This window comes from Capra hircus, chromosome 6 (assembly GCF_001704415.2).
Source record: "Capra hircus breed San Clemente chromosome 6, ASM170441v1, whole genome shotgun sequence".
In the NCBI taxonomy this organism is placed as follows: Eukaryota; Metazoa; Chordata; class Mammalia; order Artiodactyla; family Bovidae; genus Capra; species Capra hircus.
In genome coordinates, this window is record NC_030813.1 from 22192838 (window position 1) to 22209624 (window position 16787).

The following is a 16787-nucleotide window of genomic DNA, read 5'->3' on the forward strand; positions in this document are numbered from 1 at the left end:
TTTGAAAGCCTATTTGAAGAAATAATAGCCCCAAGCTTCCAAATTTGAGGAAGGAAATGGACATACAAATTCAAAATGATCAAAAAACTCCCATTAAAATAAAACCAAAGAGACCTACACTGAGAAACATACTCAAGCTGTCAAAAATCACAGCAAGTAAGAATCTTAAAAACAATGAAAGAAAAGCAAGAACTCCTGTAAGATAATAGTTGAATTTCTCAATGGAAACCTTGCAAGCCAGAAGGGAATGGGATGATATATTCAAAATGCTAAAAGAAGAAGAAAAAAGCCCCAGCCAACCAAGAATATTATATCTAGCATACCATATGTAAAAACTTCATGACATTGAATTTGGCAATGATTTCTTGGATATGACACTAAAATCACAAGCAACAAAAGTGAAAATAGATGGAACTGCATGAAACTTAAAAATTTTTGCATGCAAAGGAAACAAAATGAAAAGGCAGCACACAGAATGGAAGAAAATAATTATAAACCATATATCTGGAGAGAGATCAATATTCAAAATATGTTTTAAAAAAACCGTATAACTCAGTAAATTTTAAAAACCTGACTATATAATGGGCAAAAAACTTACATAGACATTTCTACAAAGAAGATATACAAATAGCCAATAAGCATATGAAAGCGCTCAACATTTATAATCATTAGAGAAAGGCAAATAAGGAAATAGCACCTCATACTCATTAGGATGGTTACTATTTAAAAAAAACTAGAAAATAACAAGCATTGACACAGATGTGGAGAAATTAGAATATTCATACAATGCTATTGGGTATATAAAATGGACTATTCCTATGGAAAATAGTTTGGAGGTTTCTCAAAACACTTAAAGTAAAACTACCATTTAATCCAGCAATGCCGCTTCTGGGTATATATCCCAAAGAACTGGAAGTAGTATCAGTTCAGTTCAGTTGCTCAATCGTGCACACTCACATTCATTGCAACATAATTCACAGTAGCCAAGAGGTAGAGGCAGCTCAAATATCCATGGACAGATGAATGGATAAAGAAAATACACACACACACAGGAATATTACTCAGCTGTAAAAGAGGAAATCCTGTCACATTCTACAGCGTGGATAAACCTTGAGGATACTATGTTGGGTGAAGTAAGTCAGAACAAACACTGTACGATTCCACTGGTATATCTGGAGTCTTCAAAATCATCTTAACAGAAAATAGAATGGTGGTTGTCAGGGGCTTGGGTGAGAGGGGAAAAGGTACTGTTCAGTTATAGAGTTTTGATTTTGCAAGATGAAAATGTTCTAAGTTAAACAATAATGTGAATATCATTAGCACTACTGAAATGTACACATAAAAATAGCTAAGAAGGTTAACTTTATATTACGTATTTTTTACAATTAAAAAAACTTTACAGTATCCCAGTATTCAGATCAAACTCCATCCTAAATCAGATCAGAGTGTCTTAGAATGTGACTCAGGCATCAGCATTTTTTTTTAAATCCCCAAGTAAATGGTAAGATAACTCTCAGATATCACTGATTTCTGATATTTAAACTTTTGTGTAATACCCTCTTCCTAAATGTGGGCTGAACTTACTGACTTGCTTCTAACCAATGGAATACTGAAGAAGAGATAGGACATTACTTTTATGATTAGGTCATAAGACAATGGCTTCTGTCTTCCTTGTTCTCTCTTGCACTCTATTTAATTGCTTTCTTGGGGGGAAGTAAGCTGCCATGTTGGGTGCAGCCCTGTGGAGAAGCCCCGATGGCAAGAGACTGAAGACCTATCAACAACCATGTGAATAAACTTGAGATCAGGGTTTCTCCTACTCACCTCATGAGAGACCTTGAGTAGGAAGAGGTATACAGCAAATGCATATCCAGATTGCTGACCCACAGAGGTTGTGAGTTAATATGTGTTGTTTTAAGCTTCTAGATTTGGGCATGATTTGTTAAGCAGCAACAGATAAATAGTAGACCAGGTTGTTCCAATGTGCAGTAAAGTTCAGGAACCACTGAATTAGGCAAATACGTTTTTTCAGAGAATTCTAAGTTCTTCCTGAGTCCCTCAGGAAATCTTGTCTGTAAACCAGGGAGGTTGTACAGCCAGAGGCAAAGGAACTGAACTGTTAGATCCTCACATCAGTCAGTCACTGGCAGGAGCTGCCTGGAATGGGGAAGTGGGGCATCTCCTTAGCATTAGTAGGTAAGCTTCTGTTAGGAGTGCAAGGCTCCCACAAAGCTGCTGGTGTTAGTGGTTAGGAGTCAACAAGCAGCAGCTGGGGGATGTGTGCACTGGCCTGATTAGAGGGTTCTGGTAGGGACCACGTACATCACTCCACATAGTGCAGCATTGAGGAGGTGAAAGTGGAAGAGACAAGGCAGGGCTGTACCAACAAAGTATCCTGAGCAGGAATGTCTCCATTCCTCACAGGTGTCATCAGCCCAGAAATTTTCCCATTTGCCTTTGTAACTTAGGTGCTCATACTATTCTTCTTTTGGACGGATATCTTCCTTACTGACTTGTTCAAGAGATAGAAGTGTTGTGGAGACTACATCTTACTGACCATTCTTATAGCAATACTCTAAATAATCATCATTCAGTTTCCTCAGAGGTCCCTCCTACTCCCAGCATCTGCCATTTCTGGGCTTGGGGTCTTTTTAGAATACACCATATCTTCTGTAGCAGGCTTATATGCATTTTGGCTTATGGTTTCCTTTTTCAACCCTAAACCACCTGTCTTTTATCTTCCTGGGATACACTTAATTTCTTGTCCACTGAAGATTCCCATTTTGTTTTCTAGCTAGCTTATGGACTTTCCTATTATTTTCATATCTTTATTTCAAATGTTTTTGAGATGGAGGTAGAGACAGCAATTTGTGCTTGACCTAACATCTTGAACAGAATTTATGTAAAATTTCAACAGCACTAAAGAATATGTGAGTATTTTTGTGTGTGCTCAGTCATGTCCAGCTCTGCGACAGGCCTCTCTGTCTGTGGGATTTTCCCAGCAAGAATACTGGGTGGGTAGCCATTTCATCCTCCAGGGGATCTTCTAGACTCAGGGATCAAGCCCACATCTCCTGCGTCTCCTGCATTGCAGGAAGATTCTTTACCACTGAGCCACTGGGGAATTTTTTCCACTGTTAAATGACATTTACTCAAAAGCAGAACTTTTACTTTCAAAGTCATCATAAAGATTAATATATTGGTTGTACAATTTACTATAAAGCACTGTTTAATTAAAAGGATGTTTTTAAATTGGTTTTCAAAGATTTTTCTCTCAGTTTTGTAGTTGGTGCAGTTTCTCCTGCTGTTGTTGTCCCTTCCATGCTACATTTGCAAGAAAATGGATATGGTGTTGAGAAAGGCATTCCAACCTTATTAATAGCTGCCAGCAGTTTGGATGACATCTTGGCTATCACTGGATTCAATGCATGCTTCAGCATAGTTTTCTCCTCAGGTAAACAAAACAGCTACCATATAATTCAGTGCTTTCTTTATTCTTTAAACAAGTTTTCTAGCTTTCCTTCGTTTATTGATGAAGACTTTTCAATTTAACATGTTTTTATTCTTCATGGAAAGCTCATTCCAGAGCACAAAAGGAATTTCAGTGGGTTAAGATACCACTACTTAATACAAATGATTTCCTTTTAATAACCAAATATTCCAATTAATTTTATAATCCATATTATTACCATTTATCTGCTCATTTTGCTTTGGAATTTTATCAGTTTTCAGTAGAAAAATTTAGGCCACAATATTGTTAGTGCTACTAATATATCTAGTAGATAATTTGGAGATGTACTTTTCTGGCTATCATTTTAAATAACTGGTTGTTCTGCTATTAAGACAACTTAAATGTGTGGAGTATGGACAACTGTGTGTCCTTTTGGTAGTGGTGGGACAAGATCCTGTGCCAATTCTAAATCCCAGGGAGACATTTGGTGTTGATTGTCACTCAGAGATTGCAGAAATGAACATTCCACATTTAATAATACTTTAATTATCTGCCAATATATGAAGTCCAGTCTTCTGTATTATTAACCGAAGCACCAAAACATTTTAAAGTTGAAAGATTATATATATATAGGTTCTCTTAAAATCATAAGATATAAATGACTAAGAAGAAAAAAAGAAAATATAAGAATGAAATCTGTTATAGTCATGTGTGCATGTATGTGCTCAGTCGGGTCTGACTCTTTGTGACCGCATGGACTGTAGCCCAGCGCCAGGCTCCTTAGTCCATGGGATTTCTCAGGCAAGAACACAGGAGTGGGTTGCCATTTCATACTCTAGAGAATCTTCCCAACCCAGAGATCGAACCCACATCACTTGTGTCTCTTGCACTGGCAGACGGATTCTTTACCACTTTGCCACCTGGGAAGACCCCCAGGAATAATATTCTTAATCTTCTGATGTACCTCCACCCAGACTTCTCCTTTTCTCCCTCTCCACATCTATCTCTAGCTTGCTTTCTCTCCCTCCCAAAATTCTTATAAAATTAGTGAACATTAACCATACTTACTTATAACTTGAGTTGTTTTCAATTTAACTGTATATTACTGACATCTAATTTATTTGTAAATATGTTTCTATGACATTTTTGTTGGTTCCATCATATTTGCGTGGCTGCATGACTTTCAACTTGACATGTTGAAAATTTAAATTGACACCACTATCTGCTATTAAAATGCTTGGTTGAACATCTTACAGCTGAATAGTTGTGCTTAATATTTTATTAACCTTACAAGAGAAACTGTTAAGTTAAAAAGGATATAACACAATAAGATTTTTGAAATATATTGCCACAATATCATGTCCCACCAGGATGCACAAGCATGCCACTTTCTCTTCACCTTCTTCAAAATTAGATATTTACTAGTCCTTTTTACCTTAGCCACTTTGATAGGTCTCTTTAAATGAAGTACTTTGAATACTAGTGATGTTTAATGTTCATGCTTATTATCTATTATCATTTTGAAATTTCTTAGAGATTACTTTTCTTGAAATATTTTGCCTATATCCTGTAAGCATGTTCATCTTTTGTTGTTTTGATTTGTTAAGACTCTGATTGTACATAAAATTAAGAATGATAAACCATTTGTTTTATATCCTGTGCTTTTTGTAATTTAACTTTATCTCTTTTTTTTTTTTTTTTCGCCATTCAGAAGACCTAAATTTTTTATTGTCAGATCTGGCAATCTTCTCCTTCATGACTGATATCAGTCATTCTTTCAAAAAATATATTTTGTTCTCCTCTTCTATTCCACCAGCTACTGTATCAAATGCTGAGGATAAACAGTGAATATCAGTATTAGTTTTTATTGAGCAATTGCTTGGTACTTGCTATAAGTTCTGTAGATGTTTCAGCTCACTAATCACAACAGTGTTATGCTCATTTTACTGATAAGGAAACTAAGGAACAGAGATTAAGTAACTTGCTTGACATCAGAGTAGGGAACCAGTATGGAAATCTGGCAGTCTGACCTCAGACCCGCACTTTTAAGTACTATTCTGTACTGCCTCCCAACACAGCAAACAGAAAAGGCCATGTAGCCTGTGTTCTCAAGGAAATTATCTTAAATAATTAAAGGTGAGATAAATATTACATAGTATAAGATGCTAGGGGAACAAGCTACAGGAGACCAAACCTAATTTGAAGAGGACCAAAAAAGTGAAAACCAAGCAGGTATATGCTTTAAAAAATCCTCTTGGACCACATGACTGTAAAGTGTCTCTTGAAATTTTAAGAACTCTTTAAGTTTTATTATGTACATTAGATCTTCAAAACATCTATATTTTGGAACTTGGTAGATACTGAGATCTCACTTTACCTTTTGAGTCAGTTGGCCCTTTTACCATTATGCAGTATCCTGTATTTATCTCTTGTGACAGTATTTGACCTAAAATCTGTCTTGGCTGGTAAAAGTATGACTGCTGCTGCCCTCTTTGAGGTACCATTTGCATGGAATATCTTTTTCCATCTTTAAAGTTATAGTAATCTGTTTAAAATGATAGTGACTTCAGTTGCATACAAAAAATCTACTTTTCTACTCCTCTCTCATCCTTCTCACCTTTTGTTACCAGTGTCACAAATTACACATTTTATTGTATATACATTAAAATAATTTTATAATTAGTTATTTTTTGTGCTTCTATCTTCAGTTCTCTAACAGAATTAAAAGTGATTTCCTCACCACCATTACAGTATTACTGGATTCTTAATTCATCTATCTATTTAACTTTACTGGAGGTTTATATTTACATGCTTTTGTGTTCAGTTCAGTTGCTCAGTCATGTCCGACTCTTTGTGACCCCATGGACTGTCCATCACCAACTCCTGGAGCTTACTCAAACTCATGTCCGTTGAGTCAGTGTTGCCATCCAACCATCTTATCCTTTGTCATCCCCTTCTCCTCCCACCTTCAGTCTTTTCCCAGCATCAGGGTCTTTCAAATGAGTCAGTTCTTCGCATCAGGTGGCCGAAGTATTGGAATTTCAGCTTTAGCATCAGTTCTTCCAATGAATATTCAGGACTGATTTTCTTTAGGATGGAGTGGTTGGATTTCCTTGCAGTCCAAGGGACTCTCAAGAGTCTTCTCCATCACCACAGTTCAAAAGCATCAATTCTTTGGTGCTCAGCCTTCTTTATAGTCCAACTCTCAGATCCATACATGACTACTGGAAAAACCATAGCCTTGACAAGGCAGACCTCTGTTGGCAAAGTAATGTCTCTGCTTTTTAATATGCGGTCTACATTGGTCATACCTTTCCTTCCAAGGAGTAAGTGTCTTTTAATTTCATGGATGCTGTCACCATCTGCAATGATTTTGGAGCCCAAAAAAATAAAGTCTGCCACTGTTTCCCCATCTATTTGCCATGAAGTGATGGGACCACATGCCATGATCTTAGTTTTTTGAATGTTGAGTTTTAAGCCAACCTTTTCACTCTTCTCTTTCACTTTCATCAAGAGGCTCTTTAGTCCTTCTTCGCTTTCTGGCATAAGGGTGGTGTCATCTGCATACCTGAGGTTATTGATATTTCTCCCAGCAATCTTGATTCCAGCTTGTGCTTCATCCAGTCCAGCATTTCTCATGATGTACTCTGCATATAAGTTAAATAAGCAGGGTGACAATATACAGCCTTAACGTACTCTTTTCCTGATTTGGAACCAGTCTGTTGTTCCATGTCCAGTTCTAACTGTTGCTTCTTGACCTGCTTACAGATTTCTCAGGAGGCAGGTATGGTGGTCTGGTATTCTCATCTCTTTAAGAATTTTCCATAGATGGCTGTGATCCACATGGTCAAAGGCTTTGGCATAGTCAATAAAGCAGAAATATATGGTTTTCTGGAACTCTCTCACTTTTTCAGTGATCCAACAGATGTTGGCAATTTGATCTCTGTTCCTCTGCCTTTTCTGAATCCATCTGGAACATCTGGAAATTCACAGTTCATGTACTGTTGAAGCCTGGCTTGGAGAATTTTGAACATTACTTTGCTAGCATGTGAGATAAGTGCAACTGTGTGGTAGTTTTGTGTGTTGCTAACATCTTTTTATTTACACTTGAAGGATTCCCTTTAAGATTTCTTGTTAGGAGGTCTAGTGGTGATGAACTCCATTAACCTTTGTTTATCTGAGAAAGTCTTAATTTCACCTTCACTTTGGAGGACAGTTTTGTGGGATATTATTCTTGATTGGCATTTTTTTCTTTCAACACTTTGGATATGTCATCCTGCCTTCTTCTGACCTATAAGGTTTCTGCTGTGTAAAGTGTTAGTTGCTCAGTTGTGCGTGACCCTTTGTGACCCCCATGGACTGTAGTCCCATAGGCTCCTCTGTCCATGGAATTCTCTAGGCAAGAATACTGGAGTGGATTGGCATTTTCTTCTCCAGGGGATTTTCCCAACCCAGGGATCAAACCCAGGTCTTCTGCATTGGAGGCAGATTCTTTACCATCTGAGCCAGCAGAGAAGTTCTTCTGCTCTGTAAGCCTCTGATAATTTTATGGGCATTCTCTTTTATGTGATGAGTTGCTTTTCTCTTGCTGTAACTTTTTAAATGAGCATAAAGCCTTTTAGACTGTATGTTGGTGTTAAATTGGTGTCTCTGTGGGGGATCACGATTCTGGAGTTCCCATTCTACTATCATGCTGTTGTCACCCTACGCTTTTGTTATTTTTAATGGGAAAATATTTCTAAAATATGTATATTTAATACTTTCTTGTATTGAGCTGAAAACACAGAACACAACTAGACTTTTTTGTGTGACCCTAGATCATTTTTTAAAATGTATTACAATAAAACTACATGTATGCATAAAACATAAAATATATTAGAAAATCAGTTGATCCTTGAATATTCCTAGGATTGATCCTGGGATAAATCTTTTTTTAATATTGTTATTATTAAATTGTCCTTTTTATGTTTAAATCATTTGCCATAATAGAATAGCAGAGAATAACATTATTAGCCATCTATTAGGTGCCAGAGATACTCCTCTGCCAGTCTCTATGCATTCTTCTACCTGACCTGGTTATTTTAGGTTGGGTGTGTAAGGGGAGAACATTGTGGTTTCTTCTTTGTTTTCTGGCCTATTTATTCAATGAACATTTCTGAGTTGTGTATACATATTAAATCACTGGAGAGTACACTATCAAATAAATCTGCATGTTTTCATGAGTGTGAACTTTAAAGGTCCATTTTTGTGTATTCTGTAATAACATACCTTTCTTTATGAATCACCTACATTTGATTTCCTACTTTGTTGGCTATATGAAAATACCTCTCTATGACATGTTTTTCTTATTGTGCCCTTACAGGTAACATATCTAGTAACATCCTATCCTCTCTTCGGGATGTAATTCTTGGTGCACTTTTAGGAATTGTTTTGGGAATGTTTGCTCGACATTTTCCAGGTATCGATCAGGTAAATAAAAAATAATCCTTATTTGGAAGTACAATATTAGACATTTCTCTCAAAAATTTGAACTTTTGATCCATGAAATACTTTAATCTTTAGTTTTCTTTCTCCAAAAGTAGCCTCCAATGCCTATTCCCTGCTTAAAACTGAGCATAGTTGTCATTGATCCAGGTCAGTGACCCTAATCTGAAGTCTTTGCTTCCTTATTACACAGAGAATATCAGAAAAATGTACTTAATTCAGAGGAACTTCTCCATTTTGTCCCACTTCTTTCTTCACCAAATTGCCTATTGACTCCTGACTTTTTTTCCTTATCTTTTTCCCTCAGACATTCCACTGAACATTTTGGGGGAAATATATTCCCATTTATTTCTGCATATTTTCTGACTTAAATTTTCTCCCTCTCCCTTTGAATAAGGCAACACTATCAACTCTTTCCTGCCCTAAAAGACATGCCATTACTCTTTGATTTCCATAACTTCCATCTTAATTTCCCTGTAGTTATTGTTTCAGCTAAAAAGATACTCAGACATTTATTTTTAAGAACTCTTTGGATTTGTTGTGTGGAACTACAGATTATATGGGTCTCTTTTCTTTCCTTCTTCTCTTACAGTTAAAGTATTATAACCATTTTACTGACGGTAGTATCAGAGATGTGGCAGAAAATGAAACTTAGTAGTTGCAAATTTTGTCACAAGTCTGCTAAAATATGTGGTGAGAAATAAAGTCAAACTTTAGATGTTATTTGATATAGCATATAAAGACATGGTATCAAAGGGTCAGTAATAAATGATAGATAACATAATAATTATATATTTAATGTAAATTAATTTCCAAATATCTATCTAATTCTAGGAAAAACTTGAGGTGAAGAGAGCATTTTTTATTTTGAGTATGTCTATTTCTGCTGTCTTAGCCAGCCATCAATTTGGTATGAATACAGCTGGAGGATTGTGCACACTAGTATTGAGTTTCACTGCAGGGACAGGTTGGTCCAAAGAAAAGGTGAATATTTTTATACACCATTTTTTTAAAGATAAAATAACTGTACTTTTTACATCTGAAATGGACATTTAAGAAATCTTACTCTGTTAAAAAATATATGCCATTTTGATTCCAATTGTTTGACTTAATATGAATAGAATGCTAGATTTCTGATTAAAAGATAGATATGCAACAAAGGCTTACTGTATAGCACAGAAACTATAGTCAATTTCTTATAATAACCTATAATGGAAAATAATTTGAAAAATAATATATGTGTATATGTCTAACTGAATCATCTTGCTGTGTACCTGAAACATTGTAAGTCAACTATGCTTCAGTAAAATATGTCTATTCAGAAAAAAACTAAAAAAGAAATATTAATTCTAGGAAGATGTTCTATAAGTTTGTATCTTCAAGGTGAATGAGTCAATCAAGGAAATAAAATACTCAAGAAAAGGAACTGGAAATACACTAAAATGCAATCAGAAGTTGAGTGATCACATTAGTCTTTTTCCCAAGTTTAATGCAATATGATTATATAACTTTTATTTTAATTATGCAATTAATATGTGAAACTATTCTCATAAAATATTAAGAATAATGTCTGTTTGGTTCTTTGGCCCATTTTTTGATTGGGTCATTTATTTTTCTGGAATTGAGCTGAAGGAGTTGAGTGTATATTTTTGAGATTAGTCCTTTGTCAGTTGCTTCATTTGCTATTATTTTCTCCCATTCTGAAGGCTGTCTTTTCACCTTGCCTATGGTTTACTTTGTTGTGCAGAAGCTTTTAAGTTTAATTAGGTCCCATTTGTTTATTTTTGCTTTTATTTCCAATATTCTGGGAGATGGGAGATGGATCCTGCTGTGATGTATGTTGGAGAGTGTTTTGCCTATGTTCTCCTTTAGGAGTTTTATAGTTTCTGGTCTTACATTTAGATCTTTAATCCATTTTGAGTTTATTTTTGTGTATGGTGTTAGAAAGTTCTAGTTTCATTCTTTTACAAGTGGTTGACCAGTTTTCCCAGCACCACTTGTTAAAGAGACTATCTTTTCTCCATTGTATATTCTTGCCTCCTTTGTCAAAGATAAGGTGTCCATAGGTGCATGGATTTATCTCTGGGCTTTCTATTTTGTTCCATTGATCTGTATTTCTGTCTTTGTGCCAGTACCATACTGTCTTGATGACTGTGGCTTTGTAGTAGAGCCTGAAGTCAGGCAGGTTGATTCCTCCAGTTCCATTCTTCTTTCTCAAGATTGCTTTGGCTATTCAGTTTTTTATATTTCCATACAAATTGTGAAATTATTTGTTCTAGCTCTGTGAAAAATACTATTGGTAGCTTGATAGGGATTGCATTGAATCTATAGATTGCTTTGGGTAGTATACTGATTTTCACTATATTGATTCTTCCAATCCATGAACATGGTATATTTCTCCATCTATTAGTGTCCTCTTTGATTTCTTTCACCAATGTTTTATAGTTTTCTATATATAGGTCTTTAGTTTCTTTAGGTAGATATATTCCTAAGTATTTTATTATTTTCGTTGCAATGGTGAATGGAATTGTTTCCTTAATTTCTCTTTCTATTTTCTCATTATTTTTCTCCCTCATTTCTGTGTGTTGATTTTATATCCTGCAACTTTACTATATTCATTGATTAGCTCTAGTAATTTTCTGGTGGAGTCTTTACAGATGGCTAACAAACACATGAAAAGATGCTCAACATCACTAAGTATCAGAGAAATGCAAATCAAAACCACAATGAGGTACCATTTCACACCAGTCAGAATGGCTGCTATCCAAAAGTCTACAAGCAATAAAAGCTGGAGAGGGTATGGAGAAAAGGGAACCCTCTTACACTGTTAGTGGGAATGCAAACTAATACAGCCACTACGGAGAACAATGTGAAGATTCCTTAAAAAACTGCAAATAGAACTGCCTTATGACCCAGCAATCTCACTACTGGGCATACACACCGAGGAAACCAGAATTGAAACAGACACATGTACTCCAGTGTTCATCACAGCACTGTTTATAATAGCCAGGACATGGAAGCAACCTAGATGTCCATCAGCAGATGAATGGATAAGAAAGCTGTGGTACATATACACAATGGAGTATTACTCAGCCGTTAAAAAGAATACATTTGAATTCATTCTAATGAGGTGGATGAAACTGGAGCCTATTATACAGAGTGAAGTAAGCCAGAAAGAAAAACAGCAATACAGTATACTAACGCATATATATGGAATTTAGAAAGATGGTAACGATAACCCTCTATGCAAGACAGCAAAAGAGACACAGATGTATAGAACAGTCTTTTGGACTCTGTGGGAGAGGGCAAGGGTGGGATGATTTGGGAGAATGGCATTGAAACATGTATAATGTCATATATGAAATGAATCGCCAGTCCAGGTTCGATGCATGATACAGGATGCTTGGGGCTGGTGCACTGGGATGACCCAGAGGGATGGTACGGGGAGGGAGGTGGGTGGGGTTTCAGGATGGGGAACATGTGTATACCCATGGCGGATTTATGTTGATGTATGGCAAAACCAATACAACATTGTAGTTAATCTCCAATTAAAATAAATAAATTTATATTTTTTTAAAAAATTAAGAATAAGAAGGTACACATATGTAACAAAATGAGAAATACTCCTTTTTCCTCACCATCCCCAAATATCAAATCCCCTTCCCAGGTCCTTTCCTCTAAACACCCTTCTAATGTAGATCACTTCCATTTTTTGTTATTACAAACAGCACAACCATGAACAGTCTTATTCATATGTGGTTTTGCAAACGTATGAATACTTGTGTAGGAATAGATTTCTAGAAATGGAATGACTGAATTTAAAACTGGTACATTTCTATACTGGTGGTTACTGCCAAATTAGGCTTTCCACGTAGCACTAGCGGTAAAGAACCTGCCTGCCAGTGCAGGAGACACTGGACATGTGGGTTCAATTCTCGGGTGAGGAAGATCTCCTGGAGTAGGAAATGGCAACCCACTCTAGTATTCTTACCTGGAGAATCCCATGAACAGGGGAGCCTGGCAGGCTATAGTCCACAGGATCACAAACAGCTGGACATGACTGAAGTGACTTAGCACATTGCCAAATTATCCCTTAAAAGATTTTATTTATACTGTTTACTACCAACAGTATAGGAGAGTCCCTTAATACCTACACCCATCAACAATTTTGGATATTATCAATGATTTCCTTAACAACCTGATGGGTAAGAAACTTTATAACATTGTTATTCTTTATATTTCTCTGATTAGTAGTGAAGTAAACTTCTATTTTGGGATTTCGTTGGAAGGAATGATGCTAAAGCTGAAGCTCCAGTACTTCGGCCACCTCATGTGAAGAGTTGACTCATTGGAAAAGACTCTGATGCTGGCAGGGATTGGGGGAAGTAGGAGAAGGGGACGACAGAGGATCAGATGGCTGGATGGCATCACGGACTCAATGGACGTGAGTCTGAGTGAACTCCGGGAGATAGTGATGGACAGGGAGGCCTGGCGTGCTGCGATTCATGGGGTCGCAAAGAGTTGGACAAGACTGAGCAACTGAACTGAACTGAACTGACTGAAACTTCTATTCAGGCTTCTCTGGTGGCTCAGTGGTGAAGAATCCACCTGCCAATGCAGGAGACAGAGATTCAGTCCCTAGGTCAAGAAGATCCCCCGGAGAAGAAAATGATAACCCACTCCAGTGTTCTTGGTTGGGAAATCCCATGGACAGGGCAGCCTGTCAGGTTACAGTCCACGGGTCACAAAAGAGTTAGACATGACTTAGTGGCTAAACAATGACAACAAGCTTCTATTCATATATTCTTTTATAACCACCTATTCATATTCTTTGCCCATTATTAACTGCTTTATTTGCCTTTTTGTTCCTAATTTATAGAGTTTCTTTATATGTTAGGGCTACTAATTCTTTGTTATCTACATGTTGTGTTTAATTTTTGCTTATCTTCATTTATGATGTCTTTTGTATGGCAGTAAAATTTCCTATAGTCAAGTCTGTCAGTTTTTTCTTTTTGGTTTTGGGTCTTTATCTTGTTTAAGAAGGACTTTTTCACCCAAGATCATGAGATTATGAACATTATATCATCTTATATATTATCAATTAATACACTAGACCATTCAGGTATAACCTAAATCAAATCCCTTATAATTATACAGTGGAAGTGAGAAATAGATTTAAGGGGCTAGATCTGATAGATAGAGTGCCTGGTGAACTATGGGCAGAGGTTCGTGACATTGTACAGGAGACAGGGATCAAGACCATCCCCATGGAAAAGAAATGCAAAAAAGCAAAATGGCTGTCTGGGGAGACCTTACAAATAGCTGTGAAGAGAAGAGAAGTGAAAAGCAAAGGAGAAAAGGAAAGATATCAGCATCTGAATGCAGAATTCCAAAGAATAGCAAGGAAAGATAAGAAAGCCTTCTTCAGTGATCAATGCAAAGAAATAGAGGAAAACAACAGAATGGGAAAGGCTAGAGATCTCTTCAAGAAAATTAGAGATACCAAGGGAACATTTCATGCAAAGATGGGCTCGATAAAGGACAGAAATGGTAGGGACCTAACAGAAGCAGAAAATATTAAGAAGAGGTGGCAAGAATACACAGAAGAACTCTACAAAAAAGAGCTTCATGACCCCAATAATCACGATGGTGTGATCACTCACCTAGAGCCAGACATCCTGGAATGTGAAGTCAAATGTGCCTTAGAAAGCATCACTATGAACAAAGCTAGTGGAGGTGATGGAATTCCAGTTGAGCTGTTTCAAATCCTGAAAGATGATGCTGTGAAAGTGCTGCACTCAATATGCCAGCAAATTTGGAAAACTCAGCAGTGGCCACAGGACTGGAAAAGATCAGTTTTCATTCCAATCCCAAAGAAAGGCAATGCCAAAGAATGCTCAAACTACCACACAATTGCACTCATCTCACACACTAGTAAAGTAATGCTCAAAATTCTTCAAGCCAGACTTCAGCAGTACATGAACTGAGAACTTCCAGATGTTCAAGCTGGTTTTAGAAAAGGCAGAGGAATCAGAGATCAAATTGCCAACATCCACTGATCATGGAAAAAGCAAGAGAGTTCCAGAAAAACATCTATTTCTGCTTTATTGACTATGCCAAAGCCTTTGACTGTGTGGACCACATTAACTGTGGAAAATTCGGAGAGAGATGGGAATACCAGACCACCTGACCTGCCTCTTGAGAAACCTATATGCAGGTCAGGAAGCAACAGTTAGAACTGGACATGGAACAACAGACTGGTTCCAAATAGGAAAAGGTGTACGTCAAGGCTGTATATTGTCACCCTGCTTATTTAATTTATATGCAGAGTACATCATGAGAAACGCTGGACTGGAAGAAGCACAAGCTGGAATCAAGATTGCCAGGAGAAATATCAATAACGTCAGATATGCAGATGACACCACCCTTATGGCAGAATGTGAAGAGGAACTAAAAAGCCTCTTGATGAAAGTGAAAGAGGAGAGTGAAAAAGTTGCCTTAAAGCTCAACATTCAGAAAACTAAGATTATGGCATCCGATCCCATCACTTCATGGCAGATAGATGGGGAAACAGTGGAAACAGTGTGAGACTTTATTTTTGGGGGCTCCAAAATCACTGCAGATGGTGATTGCAGCTATGAAATTAAAAGACGCTTATTCCTTGAAAGAAAAGTTATGACCAACCTAGATAGCATATTCAAAAGCAGAGACATTACTTTGCCAGCAAAGGTCCGTCTAGTCAAGGCTATGGTTTTTCCAGTGGTCGTGTATGGATGTAAGAATTGGACTGTGAAGAAAGCTGAGTGCCGAAGAATTGATGCTTTTGAACTGTGGTGTTGGAGAAGACTCTCGAGAGTCCCCTGGACTGCAAGGAGATCCAACCAGTCCATTCTAAAGGAAATCAGTCCTGGGTGTTCTTTGGAAGGAATGATGCTAAAGTTGAAACTTCAGTACTTGGCCACCTCATGTGAAGAGTTGACTCATTGGAAAAGACTCTAATGCTGGGAGGGACTAGGGGCAGGAGGAGAAGGGGACGATTGAGGATGAGATAGCTGGATGGCATCACGGACTCAATGGACGTGAGTCTGAGTGAACTCCGGGAGTTGGTGATGGACAGGGAGGCCTGGCATGCTGTGATTCATGGGGTCACAGAGTCGGACACGACTGAGCGACTGAACTGAACTGATTGAATACTTTGGTAGTTTTGCTTTGCATTTAGTTCTCTACTTCATCTGGAATTTATTTTTGTGAATGTTGTGAGGTAAGGATGTACATGCATCTGTTTACATATATATATATATTCATAGACATACATATATACATATATATATGCTGTGAATTGCATAGTCAATTTTGTCAAATTATTTATTGATTAATCCAATAATTCATTGATATATATATATTTACTTCTGAAGTCTCTTTAAACACCTATTCCTGTGCAATAGCACTCTCAATCATTGTGGTTTTATGTCTCAGAATCTAGTATAGAAGATTCCCTCTATTGTACCTATTTTTAGAGTATTTCTTAACTGTTCCTGTCCATATTCTTTTTTAGATAAATTTTAGAATCAGCTTAAGAAGTTCCCAATCTGCTTAGTATTCTGATAAAGTCATAATTACAGAGGAAATTAAATGACTAATAATAAATTACAAATAAAATGAAAACTACTTGATCTCTTTACATGATAAAGAAAATCAAAGAGTAAAGAATAAATAGATTTTAAAGATTAAATAAGTAACAAATAGGACAATGTGCTGTGAAGAAGACAGAATACTGGTTTTCTTTTGTTATTTCATTTTTCAAACTTACTTTTATAAGCAGTAACCAGAAAACTGAGTCATAAGGGGAGTA

At 36.7% G+C, this 16787-nt stretch overlaps 1 protein-coding gene across 1 annotated transcript in view; it reads left to right on the forward strand.

Annotated features, from left to right (window-relative positions):
- LOC102174639 (sodium/hydrogen exchanger 9B1) overlaps positions 1-16787 on the forward strand; it is an 82586-nt gene that overhangs the window by 62647 nt on the left and 3152 nt on the right. The window contains exons 7-9 of the mRNA XM_005681361.3: positions 3279-3454; positions 8814-8920; positions 9770-9919. Of these exons, the coding sequence (XP_005681418.2) occupies positions 3279-3454; positions 8814-8920; positions 9770-9919 (433 nt within the window). The remainder of the gene's footprint in view (positions 1-3278; positions 3455-8813; positions 8921-9769; positions 9920-16787) is intronic.